The sequence below is a fragment of the Salvelinus alpinus genome, chromosome 32 (assembly GCF_045679555.1).
Source record: "Salvelinus alpinus chromosome 32, SLU_Salpinus.1, whole genome shotgun sequence".
In the NCBI taxonomy this organism is placed as follows: domain Eukaryota; kingdom Metazoa; phylum Chordata; class Actinopteri; order Salmoniformes; family Salmonidae; genus Salvelinus; species Salvelinus alpinus.
Genome location: NC_092117.1, coordinates 22,778,432 through 22,798,929, shown reverse-complemented (window position 1 = coordinate 22,798,929; position 20,498 = coordinate 22,778,432). Strand labels below are relative to the sequence as shown.

Here is a 20,498-nt window from a genome sequence, read left to right as displayed (position 1 = left end):
CTCGCACCAGAATTACACTTATAGGAATAAGAACAATCACCATTCATAGAGCCCAGTTAAACATAGAATAGGTCCACCACAAGGCACAGTTCTGTAATACTGACTTAACAGTATCATGGCACTTATTGGGAAAGAAAAACAAATCAGCATTAACTCCTGTATGAGATAACAGGGCGTGATAATTACATTTCCTGATTGTATCTTATCAATACAACTTCACATTGCATCAAATACAATAATAAGCATTTGAAAAGAGATACATGAGACAGCAATGTTGAGAAATCAAATGACACGAGTCTTGAATAAAAACATATATTTTGAAGGTACAAAGGATGTTGAAGGTGCATTTTATCATTTGCCTTATTTACTGAGAAATTCATATACATTTGTATTTTATTTTTTCACAGATGGATGATACCACTCTTACCCTTCAATATGAAGGACATCCCATTGGTCCAATCCCACCACATACTGTATGTATGGAAATCAGGAAGTTCATCTCAATCAGTGCATTTGCTTACGTAAATTCCAACCCTGAAAATGGGCTTATACCAGGTTACAGATTGTCAAACTTAAATTTCAATGGGTATTTGTTTTATAACAGGCAGGATATTGAGAAGGCACTAACTTACTTTACACAAGAATCACATGTAAAATAACATAAAAATCAATTGCCTCCGTCTCTTTGATCATATTAAGAAAGTATCTCTATGGTAACCAAATAGCTGTAGAAACTAGCCATGGTCCATATTTCCATACACTTTTTATTTCTTGATGTGCTTCATTGCATTCAAAGCAGCTTTTGACATTTTAAGATAAGTTATGTCACTAGTACAGCTATCCCTCTGCTCCAAGTCTATCCCTGTTATAACTATTCACTGTAGCTGAAAGTCTTCCCTAATTTCACCAGTAGTTGGCACCATTCTCAATTCGGCCCCAGCTTTGCAACCCAAGAAAGAGTCCACTTGATGAGCGGGGACTTCCAAACTGGTCAAACCCCATCTCCAGTAGTTTACTGGAGTTCTTGTGCTCTTCTGGTTTCTTACGCTCAGCAGGGGTATTGGGCAGTGTTTTCACATCCTCTCCATTCCACCCAATTGGTTTGAGAATGTAGTTTTTCCCATCATTATTGTCCCAGAAAACCTGGTCTTTGCTTTTGAAGCATATGCAGAATTCGACTCTATTATAAGGAGGTACGTAACGGGGCAGTTTGAAGACAAAGGCGAATGTGTCTGTGTCCTGGCAACTGTAGACGTTGTTCATAAAGGTGCAGTCAATGTCTGTGTAGGTTTTCCATGAGTCAACAGTTACCCGGACATGGACAGATTTCTCAAAGCCAAGGTTTCGGACTTTCACGGTGCCCGTGAGTGACTTATCCTGCAGTGTGCAGTTTTCCAGGCACACAGAGTTCTTCAACAGCTGGTTCCGGAAGGCCAGATAGTCTGCAGCGGGTTGGGGAAAGTCCAGCGCCAGGCTTCGCTTGGTGCTGATCTTCAGCTCCATGGTGGCATTCTCTAGGTCTATGAGGTCAAATTGAAAGTTGGACAGCGCGGGCTCCTCATCAAACTTTGAAAAGACGTGGATGGCTGTGAGGGACATGCCTTTGGAGTCGGCAAAGACCACTCTCTTCTTGCCCTTTGAGGTCTTCATGGTTGTCTTGGGGCTCTTCCAGACCAGACTGGGGGCCTCCAGGGGCCTCTGGGAGCTGATGCAGGGCCGTAGGGGCTTGTAGTGGTTTACCCGGTTCCTGGCCCTCAAGTCCTCATGGGAACTGAGGAAGCTCCGGAGAGGTGGCGAGTGTGTGATGTACATCCGCATAGCGATGTCTACAGGCATAACAGGAACCGGCATTGCTGATGAATTTAATACGTGGAGGACCCTGAGGAAGGGGAACAAACATAATGTATTTTAATAAAGTCCTTCAATATTCTTTCTTCTGTTTTTTTTGAGGTCCTCGAATGTGTTCATTTAAATGTGTTCATTATGCACTTCACTATATTATGCAAGTCAATGTCTAGGTACGTAACGGGGCCCCGTTACGTACCTACTAAATGTATGTTTTTTTAGTTTCATGATATTACATGGCAGTCAACATTTTTGGAAGAACATCTACTTCACCAGAAAAGTTGTTGCCAAACATAGATTTTTGTTCAGCTCACATGATCGTGCTATTCCTAAAATCTAAATGAAAACCAAAAACTTTGTAAAATGATCAATACAAGATTTTATTCTGCTTACAAATTAAAACTCATCCAAATTAGTTATTGCCTTGAACTGCAAACATCTACTTTAAGGCTACATTAAAAAACAAAACAATGATCCTTACCTCGTGGCACTCATTTGAAAAATAAAGAGAGAGGTTCCAAGACAAAGATGAATGAACAAGATATGCTTTAAAATGTACTGTAATAACTAGTTTTGTTCAAGTATCTTATCATGAATTCATAACTTGCAGTCAGTAGTGTTGAGCAGACATGCCCCCCTTGCTCTCTCTGCAGTTCAGTCTCCCAATGCATGAGAGCCAGTGATTTCAACTGCCATTTCGAGGCAATTTGCATATTTTGCTCACATAGTTTCTCACACAACCAATGAAAGATCTGAGGAGTTTAGCTTCAACCAATCAGAGAAAATATGTCTTGGTCTCTAGCCAATCCACATGGATTTTTGCATTTGAGGGGGGCCAGTTTGGATTCCTCATACTGACACTTTCTATTTGAGAATCATTGTAGACCTCTGCTGGTATTGATGATATGCTGCAGCCAATTCACTATTTCTGGTTAATGTGTTTAAAAGGGGATACCTAGTCAGTTGTACAACTGAATGCATTCAACTGAAATGTGTCTTCCTCATTAACCCAACCCTTCTGAATCAGAGAGTTTAAAAATGAAAACATATGAATGGTGACAGAAGTGAGGAATGTATTTTAGGTGGACAAAAATATTATTTGATCAAATCTCAGTTTAATGATTTTATCTCCCCCTAGAGATAAAATCAAAGTGCATTTTTAAAGGTCATTTGGGGATTTTCTTTTGATCAATTGTTTGCAAGAGTGCTATTTAAAGTGTATTTACTGGCTCAATTGGTTTTGGGCCATGGTCATAAGTTAAATTAATCGATTTGAATCTCTTTGATATAAGATCTAAAGCCACTTTCTAACAGTAAACAGATAATATTATAGTCACGCTGGTCGCCAAACCTACCTTAAATTCTAGACGAAATTGAGGCTACAGTGTCCATAAAGCAGGGTTGCCATGTACGCAGTGTTCCTGCAAATTGGGCTACTTTGAAAAGAATGTCACGTGAAAATGTATTGGTCATGGGTTGCAGGTTTTGGGGCTACTTTTACGTCGCACCGCGGCAGCTATGGCACTTCTCTATGAAGAAAAAAGATTTCACTGTGACCCACTGCTGCTGACTATCAGGCAGTGAGGCAGGCTGTTGCTGAGTGAGTGAGTGAGCGAGCGAGTGAGTGGTGGGGAGGGCCTAAAGGGGTGTGTGTGTGTATGTTGAGAAAGCACTGCAGCAGGCAACTCAGTCTACTATTGGCTGAGTCAGGTGAGTGAGAGGAGTCAGAGCAGTACTCTGCAAGTCCAGTGTAGGTAGGCTATTTAGATCGTCTTTATGGAAACACCTATTTTTCCATAAAACATATTCACACACTAGAACTAATGCGCATCAAGAAATAATGGCAGCAAAGCACTTGAAAACAACTTTGGGTGCATTAGATAAATTCACTTGGATGTGGTTTAAACTCCATTCTAATATCTACTTTGCTTATGGAAAACGGTATCAAACAAAGTGTTTGTTCTTGGGTCTCGAGGCTGCGCAAATTGAAATTGGAAATGGAAGTTATGGAACTCCCTGGCATGCTTCTGTTATGAAACTGACATTAAATGTGGATAACGATACATTTGCATCTGTTGGCCATCATATAGTAACTTATACTGTATGCCATTGTAGGCTACTTACTGTAGGTTACCATTTCATACAATAAATATTGTAATGACCCGGCTGGGTCATAAAGGGAAAAGAGACGGACTCTAGGTGTGCAGGTCAGAACACAGGTTTATTCCTAAACTGGGCTATTGTTCCGGCCACAGCCCACGCCGCTAAATGCCGAACGTACACAATGTTACCCTATCGAGTTAAGGGTCACTCTCATAGGAACAGATCAAGGCCCCGAACAGAAAGAAAAGAAAGATGAGACAGTAATCCCTATTTATGCATTTCCAAATCCCGCGGGATTACCCATCATACCCCCCCCAACCTTTCCATCTGTCCTGACATATTTAACCCCTGCTAGTAGCCATGAGAACCATAACACACCCACAAACACAGAACACAATACCGGGTCGTTACAATATGTTTAAATTATGATATCACTAGAATCATCGCAAATCAATTTGTGCCACTTGTGTAGCCTACCTGGAGCTGGGAAACGGATTTAATAAAAAGCATGTAACTTCAGTTTGTTGTTCTAGCCTTGTGTTATTATGCAATTATTAATGGCCATGTTAAGTTAATTGAATTTGAAGTTATCAAAGCTCTATCGCAATTGCCAATCAGTTGTTAGAACGCATTAGATTTACAAAAATAGTCAGTCAGATTAGGCTACAGGTGAATGAAATGATGACTCCATCCTCAGTAGCCTATTCTAGCAGGCTATTGGGAACAGAAGCTCTTCTTACCTCGAAATCACCTCGCTATTCATGTTGAATACATTAGTCTTGTCAATTTGAACTAAGTAAATCGTTCAGTCTACATCTACATCTACGTACATCTTGCAGACTATCTGAAATGGGATGTAGGTCTATCAGGGGCTATAGGCTTCCTGCATCTAGCTAAGCAAACCATGGCACATAATAACGACTCAAATGACAGAAAATTCAAAACAATCGTTTTTTAAAGTTTGTTCGTGTTTCTAGCTCAGAGAACCTATCTGGCCGACCGACTGGTCCTATATATTATTTTAATTGCAGGACACTGTAAAGTCCATCATTCATCTGAAGAGTATGAATTAGGCTGTTTGAAAAGGTTTGACTCCTAAGTAACCTGAATGCTAAGGTTTGAATTCTAGACAACCTGTTCTTCAAACATTGTTTGAAGTACAATAAACCAACATAGCTACTGTAGTAGGTCAAAGCTGTGTGCTGTAAAACATTGGTAGTGTCACGAATCCCGCTTCCTGAGTCTGTTTTTGCCTGTGTTCTGTCCTGGAGTGTTTTTCCGGTGTCCTGGAACGCACCCTGTCTGGTTGCCGGGCGACGTAGCTAGTTGGGAGATCTCTGATTACCCGCACCTGTATCCCATCAGCTATCTGCACACCTGGTCCTGATCATCACCCCTCCACTTCATAAGCTCTGACCTGTCATCCATTCCCTGCCGGATCGTTAGCCATGAACAGTATGTTGTGCCAGCGTATCAGCCTCCAGTTTGATAGAGTTTTGTACGTCTTGCTTGCCTTGAACTTACCTCCGTTTTTTCTGTCTACAGTCATTCACCCGGAACACGCATCCCATCCCTACCTGGTCGTCGGTGACTTCAGTTACTTCCTTGGATCTGCTTACTCAATTCCATCAACTCACCTCCGCTGCCCGCTCCGCTACTTGGATTTTTCTATCACTACATTTACACTTGTAAATAAATACTCACCTTCGTCTTACTCTCCTTGTCCTGGTCTGCTTCTGGGTTCTACTTTAGAGAATCGTGACAGGTAGAGCATGGGTGGAGTAGGCATTGTTTGTGCTCATGTGAATTTCCGTTCTTTTTCGGCTTCAGACCAATGCCTACTTCTCACTTTAAACATTTATCTTTTTTGGTTTTTAAATTAGTGTATAGAAATCAGTCATCAAATCACTGTGTGTTTTCCTATTCTTTAAATTGAGTGAATATATTTGATGTTAAAAGATTGTTCAGGATGGCAACTTAATTCCCTTCAATATTTGGGCCGTAGCAAGCTCCTTCATCAAAGCACTATTGCAAATCATTTGTCATAATGTTACAAATAAACATCTATAATTCAAGGATACCTGTGATTAGGGCATGTATAGTGAATGCATTATGTGTTGTAGTTGCCAGTTATTATGCTCATGGTCATGGTAGTTAGTTATCTTTACTCATAGATGACATTCATGGTTTAATAAACATACACTTGTTCAGATATGGCAAAAAAAATCTAATACTTGAAAGCAAAGTAAAATTTAAAATATCTAGAAATACCAGTATGTCATGAATAGTCCAAATGTTTCTGTATGTTATACTAATAGCTGAGGTAATTATGTTCATTAAATGCTTTATAATCATTAATATACATTAATTTTATACAAAAAGAAGAATTGAAAAGATGCAACCATTTTGGAGGACCTGGTTGAAGATCCATAGTATAACGGCCATTTGAGAGTTGGTGGTGTTGAGTATTGGCCCTGAGCATTCAGAGATGTGTATCCCAACCAGAGATGAATATGAGATTTTTGTAATACTGCATGCTCCTGAGTTGGATAGTATAAATATTGCAATGTCCTTATCCCTGACCATTACAGATGATCAATGGGAGTGGGACAGCCCCAGTAGCATCTTTCTCCACAGTGGCTCCACTCACGTTAGATAGACACTCACATGGGCCAACACCACTATCAGTCTTCCACTGTGTGTTTAACTTGACCTCCAGCCACATAGTTGTTTTAAAAAGGTGTGGAATCCGCTAATTCATCCATATCAGCAATTGCCGATCAAAACTAGCCTATTTGTTTATGGTCAGGGATACTGGATTGAGCAACGTTGCAACACAAACCTGGCACAAAATGGAGAAGTTCTGACACCCTGAAAGTCCAGTCAATGACTTATGGATTTTCCGACAGGCCAGTTGGCATGGTTAGGTTACTGCCTGCCCACGCACTGACCTTGCAGTGCGTCGTGGCCTGGTGGTCAGGAGAGGATCACTCTTGCTGATTGGCTGAAATCTGTGATATGCTTGGCTGATGAAACATCTCTTTCTTTTCCCTGACACCAGTGGTAATACATGTAAATCATGTTGTAGGCAGTAGCAAGTTGTAGGCAGTAGCACATTGAGGAGAGACTTTAACTTCAACCAAAGGTGTCACACTCCTTACAGAGTATAACAGAAAATAACAGAATACCAAGCCCTCCACAATGTTTTCGTGGGTAGAGAGGGACAATAGACTGGAGAAGCACAGCTTACAGTAAGGGGAAGGTTGCACCATTGAATGTAATGTGTTGTGACATACTTCAACATTCAATTTGGCAGGCAGTCAGCCAGTGTCTGTTTGAGTATAAAGTGCAGAAGCCAAGAAGTGAATTCCAATTTGTCAACATTTTGGGGAGGTCTTACCTGCTTGACCTTTTCCAAATTTTGTTACGTTAAAGCCTTATTGTAAAATTGATTAAATTAATTTTATTTCCTCATTAATCAACACACAAAACCCCATTTTGACAAAGCAAAAACTTTTTTTTAGAATTTTTTTGCAACTGTATTACAAATAAAAACTAAAATAAAAACTAAAATATGACATTTACATAAGTATTCAGACCCTTTACTCAGTACTTTGTTGAGGCGCCTTTGGCAACAATTACAGCCTTGAGTCTTCTTAGGCATGACGCTACAAGCTTGGCATAGCTGTATTTGGGGAGTCTCTCCCATTCTTCTCTGCAGATCCTCTCAAGCTCTCTCAGGTTGGATGGGGAGTGTCGCTGCACAGCTATTTTCAGGTCTCTCCGGAGATGTTCAATCGGGCTCTGGCTGGGCCACTCAAGGACATTCAGAGACTTGTCCCGAAGCCACTCCTGCATTGTCTTGGCTGTGTGCTTAGGGTCGTTGTCCTGTTGGAAGGTGAACCTTCGTCCCAGTCTGAGGTCCTGAGTGCTCTGGAGCGGGTTTTCTTCAAGGATCACCCTGTACTTTGCTCCGTTTCCCTCGATCCCGACTAGTCTCCCAGTCCCTGCCTCTGAAATACATCCCCACAGCATGATGCTGCCACCACCATGGTTCACAGTTGGGATGGTGCCAACTTTCCTTCAGACTTGACGCTTGACTTTCAGACCAACTTAAATCTTGGTTTTATCAGACCAGAGAATCTTGTTTCTCATGATCTGAGAGTCTTTAGGTGAATTTTGGCAAACTCCAAGCAGGCTGTCATGTGTTACTTTTTGTGTTACTTTTTATTATTACTTTTTATTTTAGCCTACTTGGTAATTATTTTCTTCTTGAACTGCACTGTTGGTTAAGGGCTTGTAATTCAGCATTTCACGGTAAAGTCTACACTTGTTGTATTCGGTGTATGTGGCAAATGAAGTTTGATTTGTTTTGATGTGCCTTTTACTGAGGAGCGGCTTCCGTCTGGCAACTCTACCATAAAGGCCTGATTGGTGGAGTGCTGCAGAGATGGTTGTCCTTCTGGAAGGTTCTCCCAGAGGAACTCTGGAGCTCTGTCAGAGTGACCATCTAGTTCTTGGTCACCTCCCTGAATAAGGCCCTTCTCTCCCGATTGCTCAGTTTGGCCGGGATGTAACGTTCGTCGTTGAGAGAAAGAGAGGAGGACCAAGGTGCAGCGTGGTAAGTATTCATTATCTCTTTTAATGAAAACAAATACTCGAACAAAAACAACAAAAATACGAGAACGAAACGAAACAGTCCTGAATGGTAAAAATACAAAACACAGAACAGAAAATAATCACCCACGAAACACAGGTGGAAAAAGGCTACCTAAGTATGATTCTCAATCAGAGACAACTAACGACACCTGCCTCTGATTGAGAACCATACCAGGCCAAACGCAAAACACAACATAGAAAAACGAACATAGACAACCCACCCAACTCACGCCCTGACCATACTAAAACAAAGACATAACAAAAGAACTAAGGTCAGAACGTGACAGTACCCCCCCCCCCCCCAAAGGTGCGGACTCCGGCCGCAAAACCTGAACCTATAGGGGAGAGTCTGGGTGGGTGTCTGTCCGCGGTGGCGGCTCTGGCGCGGGACGTGGACCCCACTCCACCATCGTCTTAGCCCGCTTAAGTGGCGTCTTTGGCGCGGGGACCCTCGCCGCCGACCTTGGACTGGGGACCCTAATAAAGGGCACCACTGGACTGAGGGGCGCCTCTGGACTGAGGGGCAGCTCCGGACTGAGGGGCAGCTCCGGACTGAGGGGCAGCCCCGGACTGAAGGGCGGCTCAGGCGCCTCTGGACTGAAGGGCGGCTCAGGCGCCTCTGGACTGAAGGGCGGCTCAGGCGCCTCTGGACTGAAGGGCGGCTCAGGCGGATCCTGACTGACGGGCGGCTCAGGCAGCTCCTGACTGACGGGCGGCTCAGGCGGCTCAGGACAGATGGGCGGCTCAAGCGGCTCAGGACAGACGGGCGGCTCAGGCGGCTCAGGACAGACGGGCGGCTCAGGCGGCTCCGGACAGACGGGAGACTCTGGCAGCGCTGGGCATGAGGAAGACTCTGGCAGCACTGAACAGGCGGGAGCACCTGTAGGGAGGAGACGGAGAGACAGCCTGGTGCGGGGGGCTGCCACCGGAGGGCTGGTGCGTAGAGGCGGCACCGGATAGACCAGACCGTGGAGGCGCACTGCAGGTCTCGAGCACCGAGCCTGCCCAACCCTACCTGGCTGAATGCTCCCCGTAGCCCGGCCAGTGCGGCGAGGTGGAACTGTGCTGGCGAACCGGGGACACCATGCGTAGGGCTGGTGCCATGTACCCCGGCCCGAGGAGATGCACTGGAGACCAGATGCGCTGAGCCGGCCTCATGGCACCTGGCTCGATGCCCACTCTAGCCCGGCCGATACGAGGCGCTGCTATGTACCGCACCGGGCTATGCCTGCGCACCGGGGACACCGTGCGCCTCACGGCATAACACGGTGCCTGCCCGGTCCCTCTCTCTCCACGGTAAGCACGGGGAGTTGGCTCAGGTCTCCTACCTGACTTAGCCACACTCCCCGTGTTCCCCCCCCAATAAATGTTTGGGGCTGCCTCTCGGGCTTCCAACCGCGCTGCCGTGCTGCCTCATCATACCACCGCCGCTCAGCTTTCGCTGCCTCCAGCTCTGCTTTGGGGCGACGATATTCTCCAGCCTGAGCCCAGGGTCCCTCTCCGTTCAAAATCTCCTCCCATGTCCAGGAGTCTTGAGATTTCGGCCGCTGCTGCTGCTGCCCGTTACCACGCTGCTTGGTCCTTTGGTGGTGGGTGATTCTGTAACGTTCGTCGTTGGGAGAAAGAGAGGAGGACCAAGGTGCAGCGTGGTAAGTATTCATTATCTCTTAAAAATATACAGTGGGGAGAACAAGTATTTGATACACTGCCGATTTTGCAGGTTTTCCTACTTACAAAGCATGTAGAGGTCTGTAATTTTTATCATAGGTACACTTCAACTGTGAGAGACGGAATCTAAAACAAAAATCCAGAAAATCACATTGTATGATTTTTAAATAATTAATTAGCATTTTATTGCATGACATAAGTATTTGATCACCTACCAACCAGTAAGAATTCCGGCTCTCACAGACCTGTTAGTTTTTCTTTAAGAAGCCCTCCTGTTCTCCACTCATTACCTGTATTAACTGCACCTGTTTGAACTCGTTACCTGTATAAAAGACACCTGTCCACACACTCAATCAAACAGATTCCAACCTCTCCACAATGGCCAAGACCAGAGAGCTGTGTAAGGACATCAGGGATAAAATTGTAGACCTGCACAAGGCTGGGATGGGCTACAGGACAATAGGCAAGCAGCTTGGTGAGAAGGAAACAACTGTTGGCACAATTATTAGAAAATGGAAGAAGTTCAAGATGACGGTCAATCACCCTCGGTCTGGGGCTCCAAGCAAGATTTCACCTCGTGGGGCATCAATGATCATGAGGAATGTGAGGGATCAGCCCAGAACTACACGGCAGGACCTGGTCAATGACCTGAAGAGAGCTGGGACCACAGTCTCAAAGAAAACCATTAGTAACACACTACGCCGTCATGGATTAAAATCCTGCAGCGCACGCAAGGTCCCCCTGCTTAAGCCAGTGCATGTCCAGGCCTGTCTGAAGTTTGCCAATGACCATCTGGATGATCCAGAGGAGGAATGGGAGAAGGTCATGTGGTCTGATGAGACAAAAATAGAGCTTTTTGGTCTAACTCCACTCGCCATGTTTGGAGGAAGAAGAAGTATGAGTACAACCCCAAGAACACCATCCCAACCGTGAAGCATGGAGGTGGAAACATCATTCTTTGGGGATGCTTTTCTGCAAAGGGGACAGGACGACTGCACCGTATTGAGGGGAGGATGGATGGGGCCATGTATCGCGAGATCTTGGCCAACAACCTCCTTCCCTCAGTAAGAGCATTGAAGATGGGTCGTGGCTGGGTCTTCCAGCATGACAACGACACGAAGCACACAGCCATGGCAACTAAGGAGTGGCTCCGTAAGAAGCATCTCAAGGTCCTGGAGTGGCCTAGCCAGTCTCCAGACCTGAACCCAATAGAAAATCTTTGGAGGGAGCTGAAAGTCCGTATTGCCCAGCGACAGCCCCGAAACCTGAAGGATCTGGAGAAGATCTGTAGGGAGGAGTGGGCCAAAATCCCTGCTGCAGTGTGTGCAAACCTAGTCAAGAACTACAGGAAACGTATGATCTCTGTAATTGCAAACAAAGGTTTCTGTACCAAATATTAAGTTCTGCTTTTCTGATGTATCAAATACTTATGTCATGCAATAAAATGCAAATTAATTATTTAAAAATCATACAATGTGATTTTCTGGATTTTTGTTTTAGATTCCGTCTCTCATAGTTGAAGTGTACCTATGATAAAAATTACAGACCTCTACATGCTTTGTAAGTAGGAAAACCTGCAAAATCGGCAGTGTATCAAATACTTGTTCTCCCCACTGTATATATATTATTTTTACCCCCTTTTCTCCCCAATTTTCGTGGCATCCAATTGTTAGTAATTACTATCTTGTCTCATCGCTACATCTCCCGTACGGGCTCGGGAGAGACGAAGGTCGAAAGCCATGCGTCCTCCGAAACACAACCCAACCAAGCCGCACTGCTTCTTAACACAGCGCGCCTCCAACCTGGAAGCCAGCCGCACCAATGTGTCGGAGGAAACACTGTGCACCTAACTGCCTTGGTTTGCGCGCACTGCGCCCGGCCCGCCACAGGAGTCGCTGGTGCGCGATGAGACAAGGATATCCCTACCGGCCAAACCCTCCCTAACCCGGACGACGCTAGGCCAATTGTGCGTCGCCCCACGGACCTCCCGGTCGCGGCCGGCTGCGACAGAGCCTGGGCGCGAACCCAGAGTCTCTGGTGGCACAGCTAGCGCTGCGATGCAGTGCCCTAAACCACTGCGCCACCCGGGAGGCCCAAATTCATTATCTCTTTTAATGAAAACGAATACTCGAACAAAAACAACAAAAATACGAGAACGAAACGAAACAGTCCTGAACGGTGAAAATACAAAACACAGAACAGAAACTGAATAGAGCTAAGCACAGGCAAAATCCTAGTGGAAAACCTGGTTCAGTCTGCTTTCCAACAGACACTGGGAGACATTCACCTTTCAGCAGGACGTTAACCTAGAACACAAGGCCAAATATACACTGGAGTTGTTTACCAAGATGACATTGAATGTTCCTGAATGGCCTAGTTACAGTTCTGATCAGCTTGGCAAAATGGCAATACTTGAAAATGGCTGTCTAGCAATGATCAACTTACTTATTGTCCATTAAATTAAAAAAAGACACTACATAGTATTTTGTGTAGATCGTTGACAAAAATTGACAATTCAATCCATTTGAATCCCACTTTGTAACACATGAAAATGTGGAAAAAGTAAAGGGGTGTGAATACTTTCGGAAAGGCACCATGTGTAAATCTACTCGTCTTTTAGTAGTGGTGATGGACGGACACCTGTAGGGAGTAATATCCTCCTGCAGATGGCAACATCTTCATGGGCAGTTCACACTAAAACATGAGTATTGACATTCTTGAAGTCAAATAAAGGATAAAAGAAACGTTTTCAAATGTACCATACTAATGGGTGAGTATATTAAACTATCTGCTGTCCACTTTGCTTTATGTGGGAAGCCATCCAGTATCTTTTATCTGAGCTTTTTTCCAGATCTATCAAAGATGTTACCCATTCTGCTCTGTCCTACTGAACAGTCCCTCCAGGATTTTGCGGGGGGTTTTTGGTGATATTTGCCAGCAAAAATGCTTGATTTAGCTGCAGCAATTCTGACATTTTGCATGGCAAAATGCGATTACTTTGTCCAATTTGTCTCGAAATACCAAACTAGTTTGGTGACGTGTGGCTTGATCGAACTATATTATGCGGTAAATTGGTTGAAATTGCGGGCCCTATTTTTGCAATGCGGTGATTGGTCAGTTTTATGCGATAAAATTGGGTCGGATTCGATTATGCTGAACCGCGGGGCACCAGTCTATGGCCCGTGACGTGAACAGGCAAAAGCGATGAGCGAGGAGCGCCTTTCTCAAATCAAACCGTAGTCTTCGCCGCTCGGCCATGTTGTCAACACGGCATTATGGTGCATCGTCCAGAAACATACAAATAAAATATACTATTTTTCATAAAATATGTCAGAATTTGCAAACTAGTTTTAATTGGGAATGCAGATAAAGTGTTTTCATCAAAAACAATAACTTTTGCACGTGAAAACACAAATCTTACTCATTACTCCACGTGCTTAATTACCTAACTTTTGTTTTGACCTGACTTCGCCCTGGGCTTTGAACGGGAACCTGTCTCATGCCCAGATGCAGCCCGGTTCCAAAACGAATGCAGTCAGCTTCACCCGGTGCAAATCACGCCTACCTGGACGCCAGCGCCAGATTAATCAAATCTCCTCACTGATTTGACCGTTTTATGTGGAAATAGTGCAGTGATGGGTCAAATTTGCAAGCGCTCGCATAATATGCGGGGAATTATTGATTTTGCAATAAAAATACTGGAGGGACTAGCTGAATGTCTGAAAGACAAGGACATTTAGAAAGAGGCCCACCATGGAGATGCTGAGTGTGGGGCTGGGGGCGACAGGACACTGGCAGCATGCCTATTGGGCACTTAATTTACGAGCACTGAATGACGGCAAAATGAACACCCTATGAATTGCATGGGACAGGGGGATGGGAGAGGGCTTTAAGAGACCAGAGAAATGGGGGAAGATTACACTTTTGGGAGATGTAGGCCTATAACTAATTTGCATGTGGTTTTCTAGCTCCATCCAACGTGATGTGGCTCTCAAAATAGGGCTCTCTCACTATAGTCTATAGTGCCACTGCAGTCACACAAAGTGAAGCTGAGAAAGGTTTGGAGAATACTAAGCATTTGTTTAGAAGAAAAACATTATCATATATTTGAAAATTGCTTTAAATAAAATGGCAACATGTTTGTAATGTTTGTCTGACATTCCTGTATTTCATTCACTGCAAAAATACAATATGCACAACATCAAATTACAACCAAGCCTCTGTTTTGTTGAACACTGTTACAAGACTGTAAACTACAGAACTTTCATTACTTCTCTGCAAGTCTCCTTGATTATCTTCTTCAAGAAAAGCTGCATCCCACAAGACCATCAATTAAAATTCCCAGTCATCATCAGCAATAAACATAGATTATAAAAAATATATTTTTTAAGCTCATGGCAGCACCTGCTAGATGTGATCAAGTCGACAAAACACAGCCTGACAAAAGTAAAGGGACTAGAAATCACCTAGGCCACCACTTTGTCACCAACGACTACCTTCAGATTGTCAACCAAACTTGTAGGGAAGAGTGGGGTATGTTGAGCAATTTGTTACATTCAGCATCACTCCGTCAAGGGAAATATAGTATTATTTCTAACAAATACATCAACATATATTTCGGGATTCTGTGTATCCCTGGAAATAATTTGAATTAATGTCAACATAACAGTTTTGAAAACATAGCTTGTCCAAAAAAGTGGTTTCTTGGCACATCTTACATGTAACACCTGATTTACTTAAAAAAAGGAACATCTCAATAGGTGGTCCAGGTAAGTCATGACATAGCATAAGTGGGGGGAACACACAAAATCTTACTTGTACTCTATTGCTCCTCTATTGTTCCTCAAGTATGAGGGGAGGCAGATGACATGCCCTACTCCTTGAAGTTTGCAGTTGTCTATTTTGTATTGTTTTACCCTTTAGTGTGTGTACTTTACTGTATTTCTACTTGGGATATCGCTTTTCAACAGTAAAAGTTTTTTTTAAATCACTAGAGGACGTCTTCAAATGTATGCCTACATTCAGATATATAGATATCTCTGTTCAATATCACTTACCCTTCCATTTCTTGATCAGTTGTTTCGGACAGGGATTTTGTTTTGATGCGCCAATTCCTAGGCAAGTTCTCTGCATTTGATTATTGATATGTTTAGCAAGCTCAGACTCCATGTCATCAGATAAGACCTTCTGTGCCTCTGCTACTCCATTACACTCTCACAGATACATGTTAATTTTTTTTGTCAATGTACATATCAGTGTCATTCAGTCTATTTATTCATCCTTGCTGCTGGTCCAATGGACTTCTTCCCTTCTCTCACTTCCTTGGCTGCTCTCTCAAGAACATCAAGGAAGGCTAGGCCCCTGCTTCTTTTACGTTTGTATACACGGGCATGATGATGTCTGCTCTGTAACAATAAACATGCACTATCTTGAGTTCATATGCATGACACATTGCAAAAATACTAATACTAATACTAAATGTAATAATCATTTGCAAGGGGTATGGTGGCCATTGGATCAACTTACCCCAACGGCAATTGGCTCAACTTACCCCAAGGCAAACTATTTTATTATTATTTTCCTTTATTTAACTAGGCAAGTCAGTTAAGAACAAATTCCTATTTTCAATGATGGCCTAGGAATAGTGGGTTAACTGCCTTGTTCAGTGGCAGAATAACAGATTTTTACCTTGTCAGCTCAGGGATTTGAGCTGATTCCAACACTCTAACCACTAGGCTACCTGCCGCCCACACAGCTACAAGGACGCACTTTCATGCTAGGTTTAGGACTTCATATTGTAGCTTACAGAGACCCCAACTGATGTATAAAACAATCTTAAAATGATCTACTTTGTTTAGATAGAATGTATTATGAAACCTATAACACAAGAACACATTTTACTTTGTAAAAAAATCTGCTTTTTGGACCTAACTTATTTACCACTTTTTCCATGTGGTTTCTTCATTCACAGACTACATGAAATTATGACATCTTCCTAAATATTTGGTAACATTATTAATTTTGTGTATGGTTTCCTAGAAACAAGGGGTGGCTCAACTAACCCTTTGGCTGAACTTACACCACTCTACCCTACCAGAATCGTACTAGCTTCACAATGACACCAACATCAAATGGTTTGATGAGCATAAACATTTGGTAAGTGGTACACAAGGCTTGACAACAGGATGTAACTGTGCAGCCAGACATCTTGTGTCACGTGTGATTCCAAACGTCCCTTTGCTTTCATTTAAACCTCTGAATCACAGGCAGGGTTGCTGTTCAATCTTAAGCATCTGGTAATTGGATGCACAAGTCTGGAAATTGACAGGATTTGCGCCCAATTATTTCTCTGCCATCATCAGATACAAACGTGTGTCTGTGCCAGTTGCCCCTGGTGATTATAGGAGAGCCCATTTTACTTGTAAACATAAGGACATATTAAGTTGTTGCTGTTGAAACTCAGTAAAAACTTTGCTTGGATGAAATAATAATTGACCTGCTAATGAGTGCTGGTGGAGGTGTGTAATATGGCAGACATGGAAAAAGCTTAAATGATGTAGGCATTCTTGCAGAGTAAAATGAATCACATTGCAATTAAGAATGGAGTGTGCGACTTTCATTTCTTCTTTGGAGTTCACTGTTTGTCTGCATGCTAAGTCACTCACAGTAGTGTATTCAGATTCTTCCTTAGCCCTGCTTCTGGGGGTGGCCCACTGCCACGGCAGAGGCATACAAGTCATCTCTGCTCTATTTTGTCTATGAGGGACAATGGAGCGACTGTGGAGAGGAGTCTAAAGACAGGCCCCTAGGTTGAGACAGGAATATAAGCATTCCTCTCCTGCGTTTGTGTGTGTCCTAATGATATATAGTATCAGTCAAAAGTTTGGAAACACCTACACATTCAAGGGTTTTTCTTTATTTTTTAAATTTTCTACATTGTAGAATAATAGTGAAGACATCAAAACTATGAAATAACACATATGGAATCATGTAGTAACCAAAAAAGTGTTAAACAAATCAAAATATATTTGATATTTTAGATTCTTCAAAGTAGCCACACTTTACCTTGATGACAGCTTTGCACACTCTTGGAATTCTCTCAACCAGCTTACTGAGGTAGTCACCTGGAATGCATTTCAATTAACAGGTGTGCCTTGTTAAAAGTTAATTAGTGGAGATTCTTTCCTTCTTAATGCATTTGAGCCAATCAGTTGTCACAAGGTAGGGGTGGTATACAGAAGATAGACCTATTTGGTAAAAGACCAAGTCCATATTATGGTAAGAACAGCTCAAATAAGCAAAGGGAAACGACAGTCCATCATTACTTTAAGACACGAAGGTCAGTCAATCACAAAAATGTCAAGAACTTTTAAAGTTTCTTCAAGTGCAGTCGCATAAACCATCAAGCGCTATAATGAAACTGGCTCTCATGAGGACCGCCACAGAAAAGGAATAACCAGAGTTACCTCTGCTGCAGAGGATAAGTTCATTAGAGTTATCAGTCTCAGAAATTGCAGCCCAAATAAATGTGTCACAGAGTTCAAGTAAGAGACACATCTCAACATCAGCTGTTCAGAGGAGACTCCGTGAATCCGGCCTTAATGGTCGAATTGCTGCAACAACAAAAAACTAAACTAAAGGACACCAATAAGAAGACAAGACTTGCTTGGGCCAAGAAACAGGAGCAATGAACATTAGACCGGTAAAAATCTGTCCTTTGGTCTGATGAGTCCAAATTTGAGATTTGTGGTTCCAACCGCCTACTCATTGTGAGACGCAGAGTAGGTGAATTGATGATCTCTGCATATGTGGTTCCCACCGTGAAGCATGGAGGAGGAGGTGTGATGTTTGTGGGTGCTATGCTGGTGATACTGTCTGTGATTTATTTAGAATTCAAGGCACACTTAACATTCTGCAGCGATACACCATCCCATCTGGTTTGCGCCTAGTGGGTCTTTCATTTGTTTTCAACAGGACAATGACCCAACACACCTCCAGGCTGTGTAAGGGCTATTTGACCAAGAAGGAGAGTAGTGGAGTGCTGCATCGGATGACCTGGACTCCACAATCACCTGACCTCAACCCAATTGAGATGGTTTGGGATGAGTTGGACCGCAGAGTGAAGGAAAAGTAGCCAACAAGTGCTCATATGTGGGAACTCCTTCAAGACTGTTGGAAAAGCATTCCAGGTGAAGCTAGTTGAGAGAATGCCAAGAGTGTGCAAAGCTGTCATCAAGACAAAGGGTGGCTACTATGATGAATCTAAAATCTAAAATCTATATTTTTTGTTTAACACTATTTTACTGTATGTGCTGTACAGTGGTGTAGTGGTGCCTGGAGAAGTGAGTATACTCTAATTTTGCCAACATTTTTCCAAACAGCCCGCCCAGCGAAGGAAAGGCGCTCTGTGTGACAAATTCTAGGAGAATCAGTGACATACAATCTGAATGACTTTAGTCCTTCACAGTCAGGCCAACCCAAGCTGTACTGTGTAGTAGGCTAATAGTAGGTCTGCAATTGAAACAGATAAACTGAGTCTGAAATTCACAGGTTTCCAATTTTCACAATTCTTTTCAGGTTTTGTTTCTCAAAGTCACACTTTTTTAACAGAAAATAACAAAATGTTGTTTTCTAAGGCCATAACAATGCTTGAACCACATCAGGAGACCACTTTTGATGTCTGGGAAAAATGTAAGAATGTTGTATTTTTGAGAGTAGTTATCCTTTAAGTCAACCTAGCAATAAATGGTCCATTTGATTGATGCAAATAATCATGATATCATACTGTCAGGAAGATATTGGCTACTATGTAGCTAGTTAACATTTAATAAGGTTTGGGGGAAAGTCTTTCCATCTCCCAGAAGACAGTTAGGTCTATCATTAGCACTGCTATATTTTTACGGTTCCTTAATCGTTTGAAAGCTGGACGTTTTACTTCATATTATGAGGCATGTCTTACATTGCCTCAAAGTAGCCTGCAGACAAAATCTTTCAACTTTCTTTCATTGTCTAGCAGCCAAAGACATTATTCAAATCATATTAGCAACCCATGATAGTCATTGAGTCTCTCCCGCCTCTTCCTATCAGATGTTTCCATCTCTGTCCATGAAACTGCTTGCATGTGCAGTTTAGAACGATGTTTCCCCCCCAAATTGCATTTTGAAACATTCACGCATAGGCCTACTGCCATGTGCACATTGCTGCGCCTAAAATGTGAATAAATAATAGTTTATCAACATTTTAAGCTAAACATTCAGATCTGTTCCATCAGCCCTACACTCTTAGAAAAACGGGTTCCAAAAGTTGTTTTCGATGGGTTCTCCTATGGGGACCGCCGAATAACCCTTTTAGGTTCTAGATAGCACCTTTTTTCTAAGAGTGTATTAATTGATATGGCGTATTCCTCCACTTCATTGATACGTATTGGTGGGGATTAAGAAGTGAGTATACACATTGCCCACTGAAAATAAGTGGGTATATAGCGTATACCTGGGTATACACTCCACTACACCACTGGTGCTACAGATGTAAATGAAGGGTTTAGAGAGGTTGGAGGCATGCTGGGCTGCACTATCAAAGGAAGATCATCACGTTTTGCAGATGATTTTGGAGTAGGCCTGAGGAACAAACGGTTATATCTCTAATGTGAGTTGATTTGGGATTGAGTTGCTGACCCAACCAACAATGAACTTTGAAATGAACATCACATGTACTGCTTCAGAGGTGCGTAATCAGTATGTTACTGAGACAGAGTGTTATGGAGGACATTTTTGTGACAGAAAGACACAGAGACAGGGAAGAGTATCAATTCCCTGTAGGAAAAGTCTGGTTCAGGCGGGATGAATCACACCATGACTGTCAGCCCATCCTCTTTCTATTTAGAAACCCACCATCGAATTGGCCATCATCATCACATACATTTCACAGAGACCACACATGGACACACACACAAAAGCACAGTGAGACTTTTAGGCAGAACTCTGTGGCTCTGGTTGGTATAATCAGTCCAAGTTATTTTGTTTTGTTGTTTGCGTTGCTAACCTGAACAAAATAGGACACGTAAACAGCTTAGCTGGACTTCTATCCCTGTCACAACACAAAAAAAAAACGATTTGTTTCTTTCATTGAATTGTTTGTAACTGAGTCTAATGTGAAAATAGTGTGGGACCCAATATAGTGCCAGGAGGTACCCCCTGCCATCTGCTAGCATTGGCAACTCACAA

The 20,498-nt window shown here is 42.9% G+C and overlaps 1 protein-coding gene across 2 annotated transcripts; it reads right to left on the bottom strand.

Annotated features, from left to right (window-relative positions):
* Positions 1–577: 577 nt before the first annotated feature.
* Positions 578–3,448, bottom strand: LOC139562369 (protein phosphatase 1 regulatory subunit 3C-B-like). 2 transcript variants are annotated; one of them, XM_071380053.1, is made up of 2 exons: positions 3,201–3,448; positions 578–1,879 (listed from the first exon to the last, which is right to left on the bottom strand). In XM_071380053.1, the coding sequence occupies exon 2, from the start codon at positions 1,849–1,851 to the stop codon at positions 904–906; it is 948 nt and encodes a 315-aa protein (XP_071236154.1). In that variant the 5' UTR covers positions 1,852–1,879; positions 3,201–3,448; the 3' UTR covers positions 578–903. The 2 variants fall into 2 exon arrangements, with proteins under 2 accessions (XP_071236154.1, XP_071236153.1); XM_071380052.1 differs by lacking the exon at positions 3,201–3,448 and adding an exon at positions 2,327–2,511.
* Between the last annotated feature and the right edge of the window lie 17,050 nt (positions 3,449–20,498).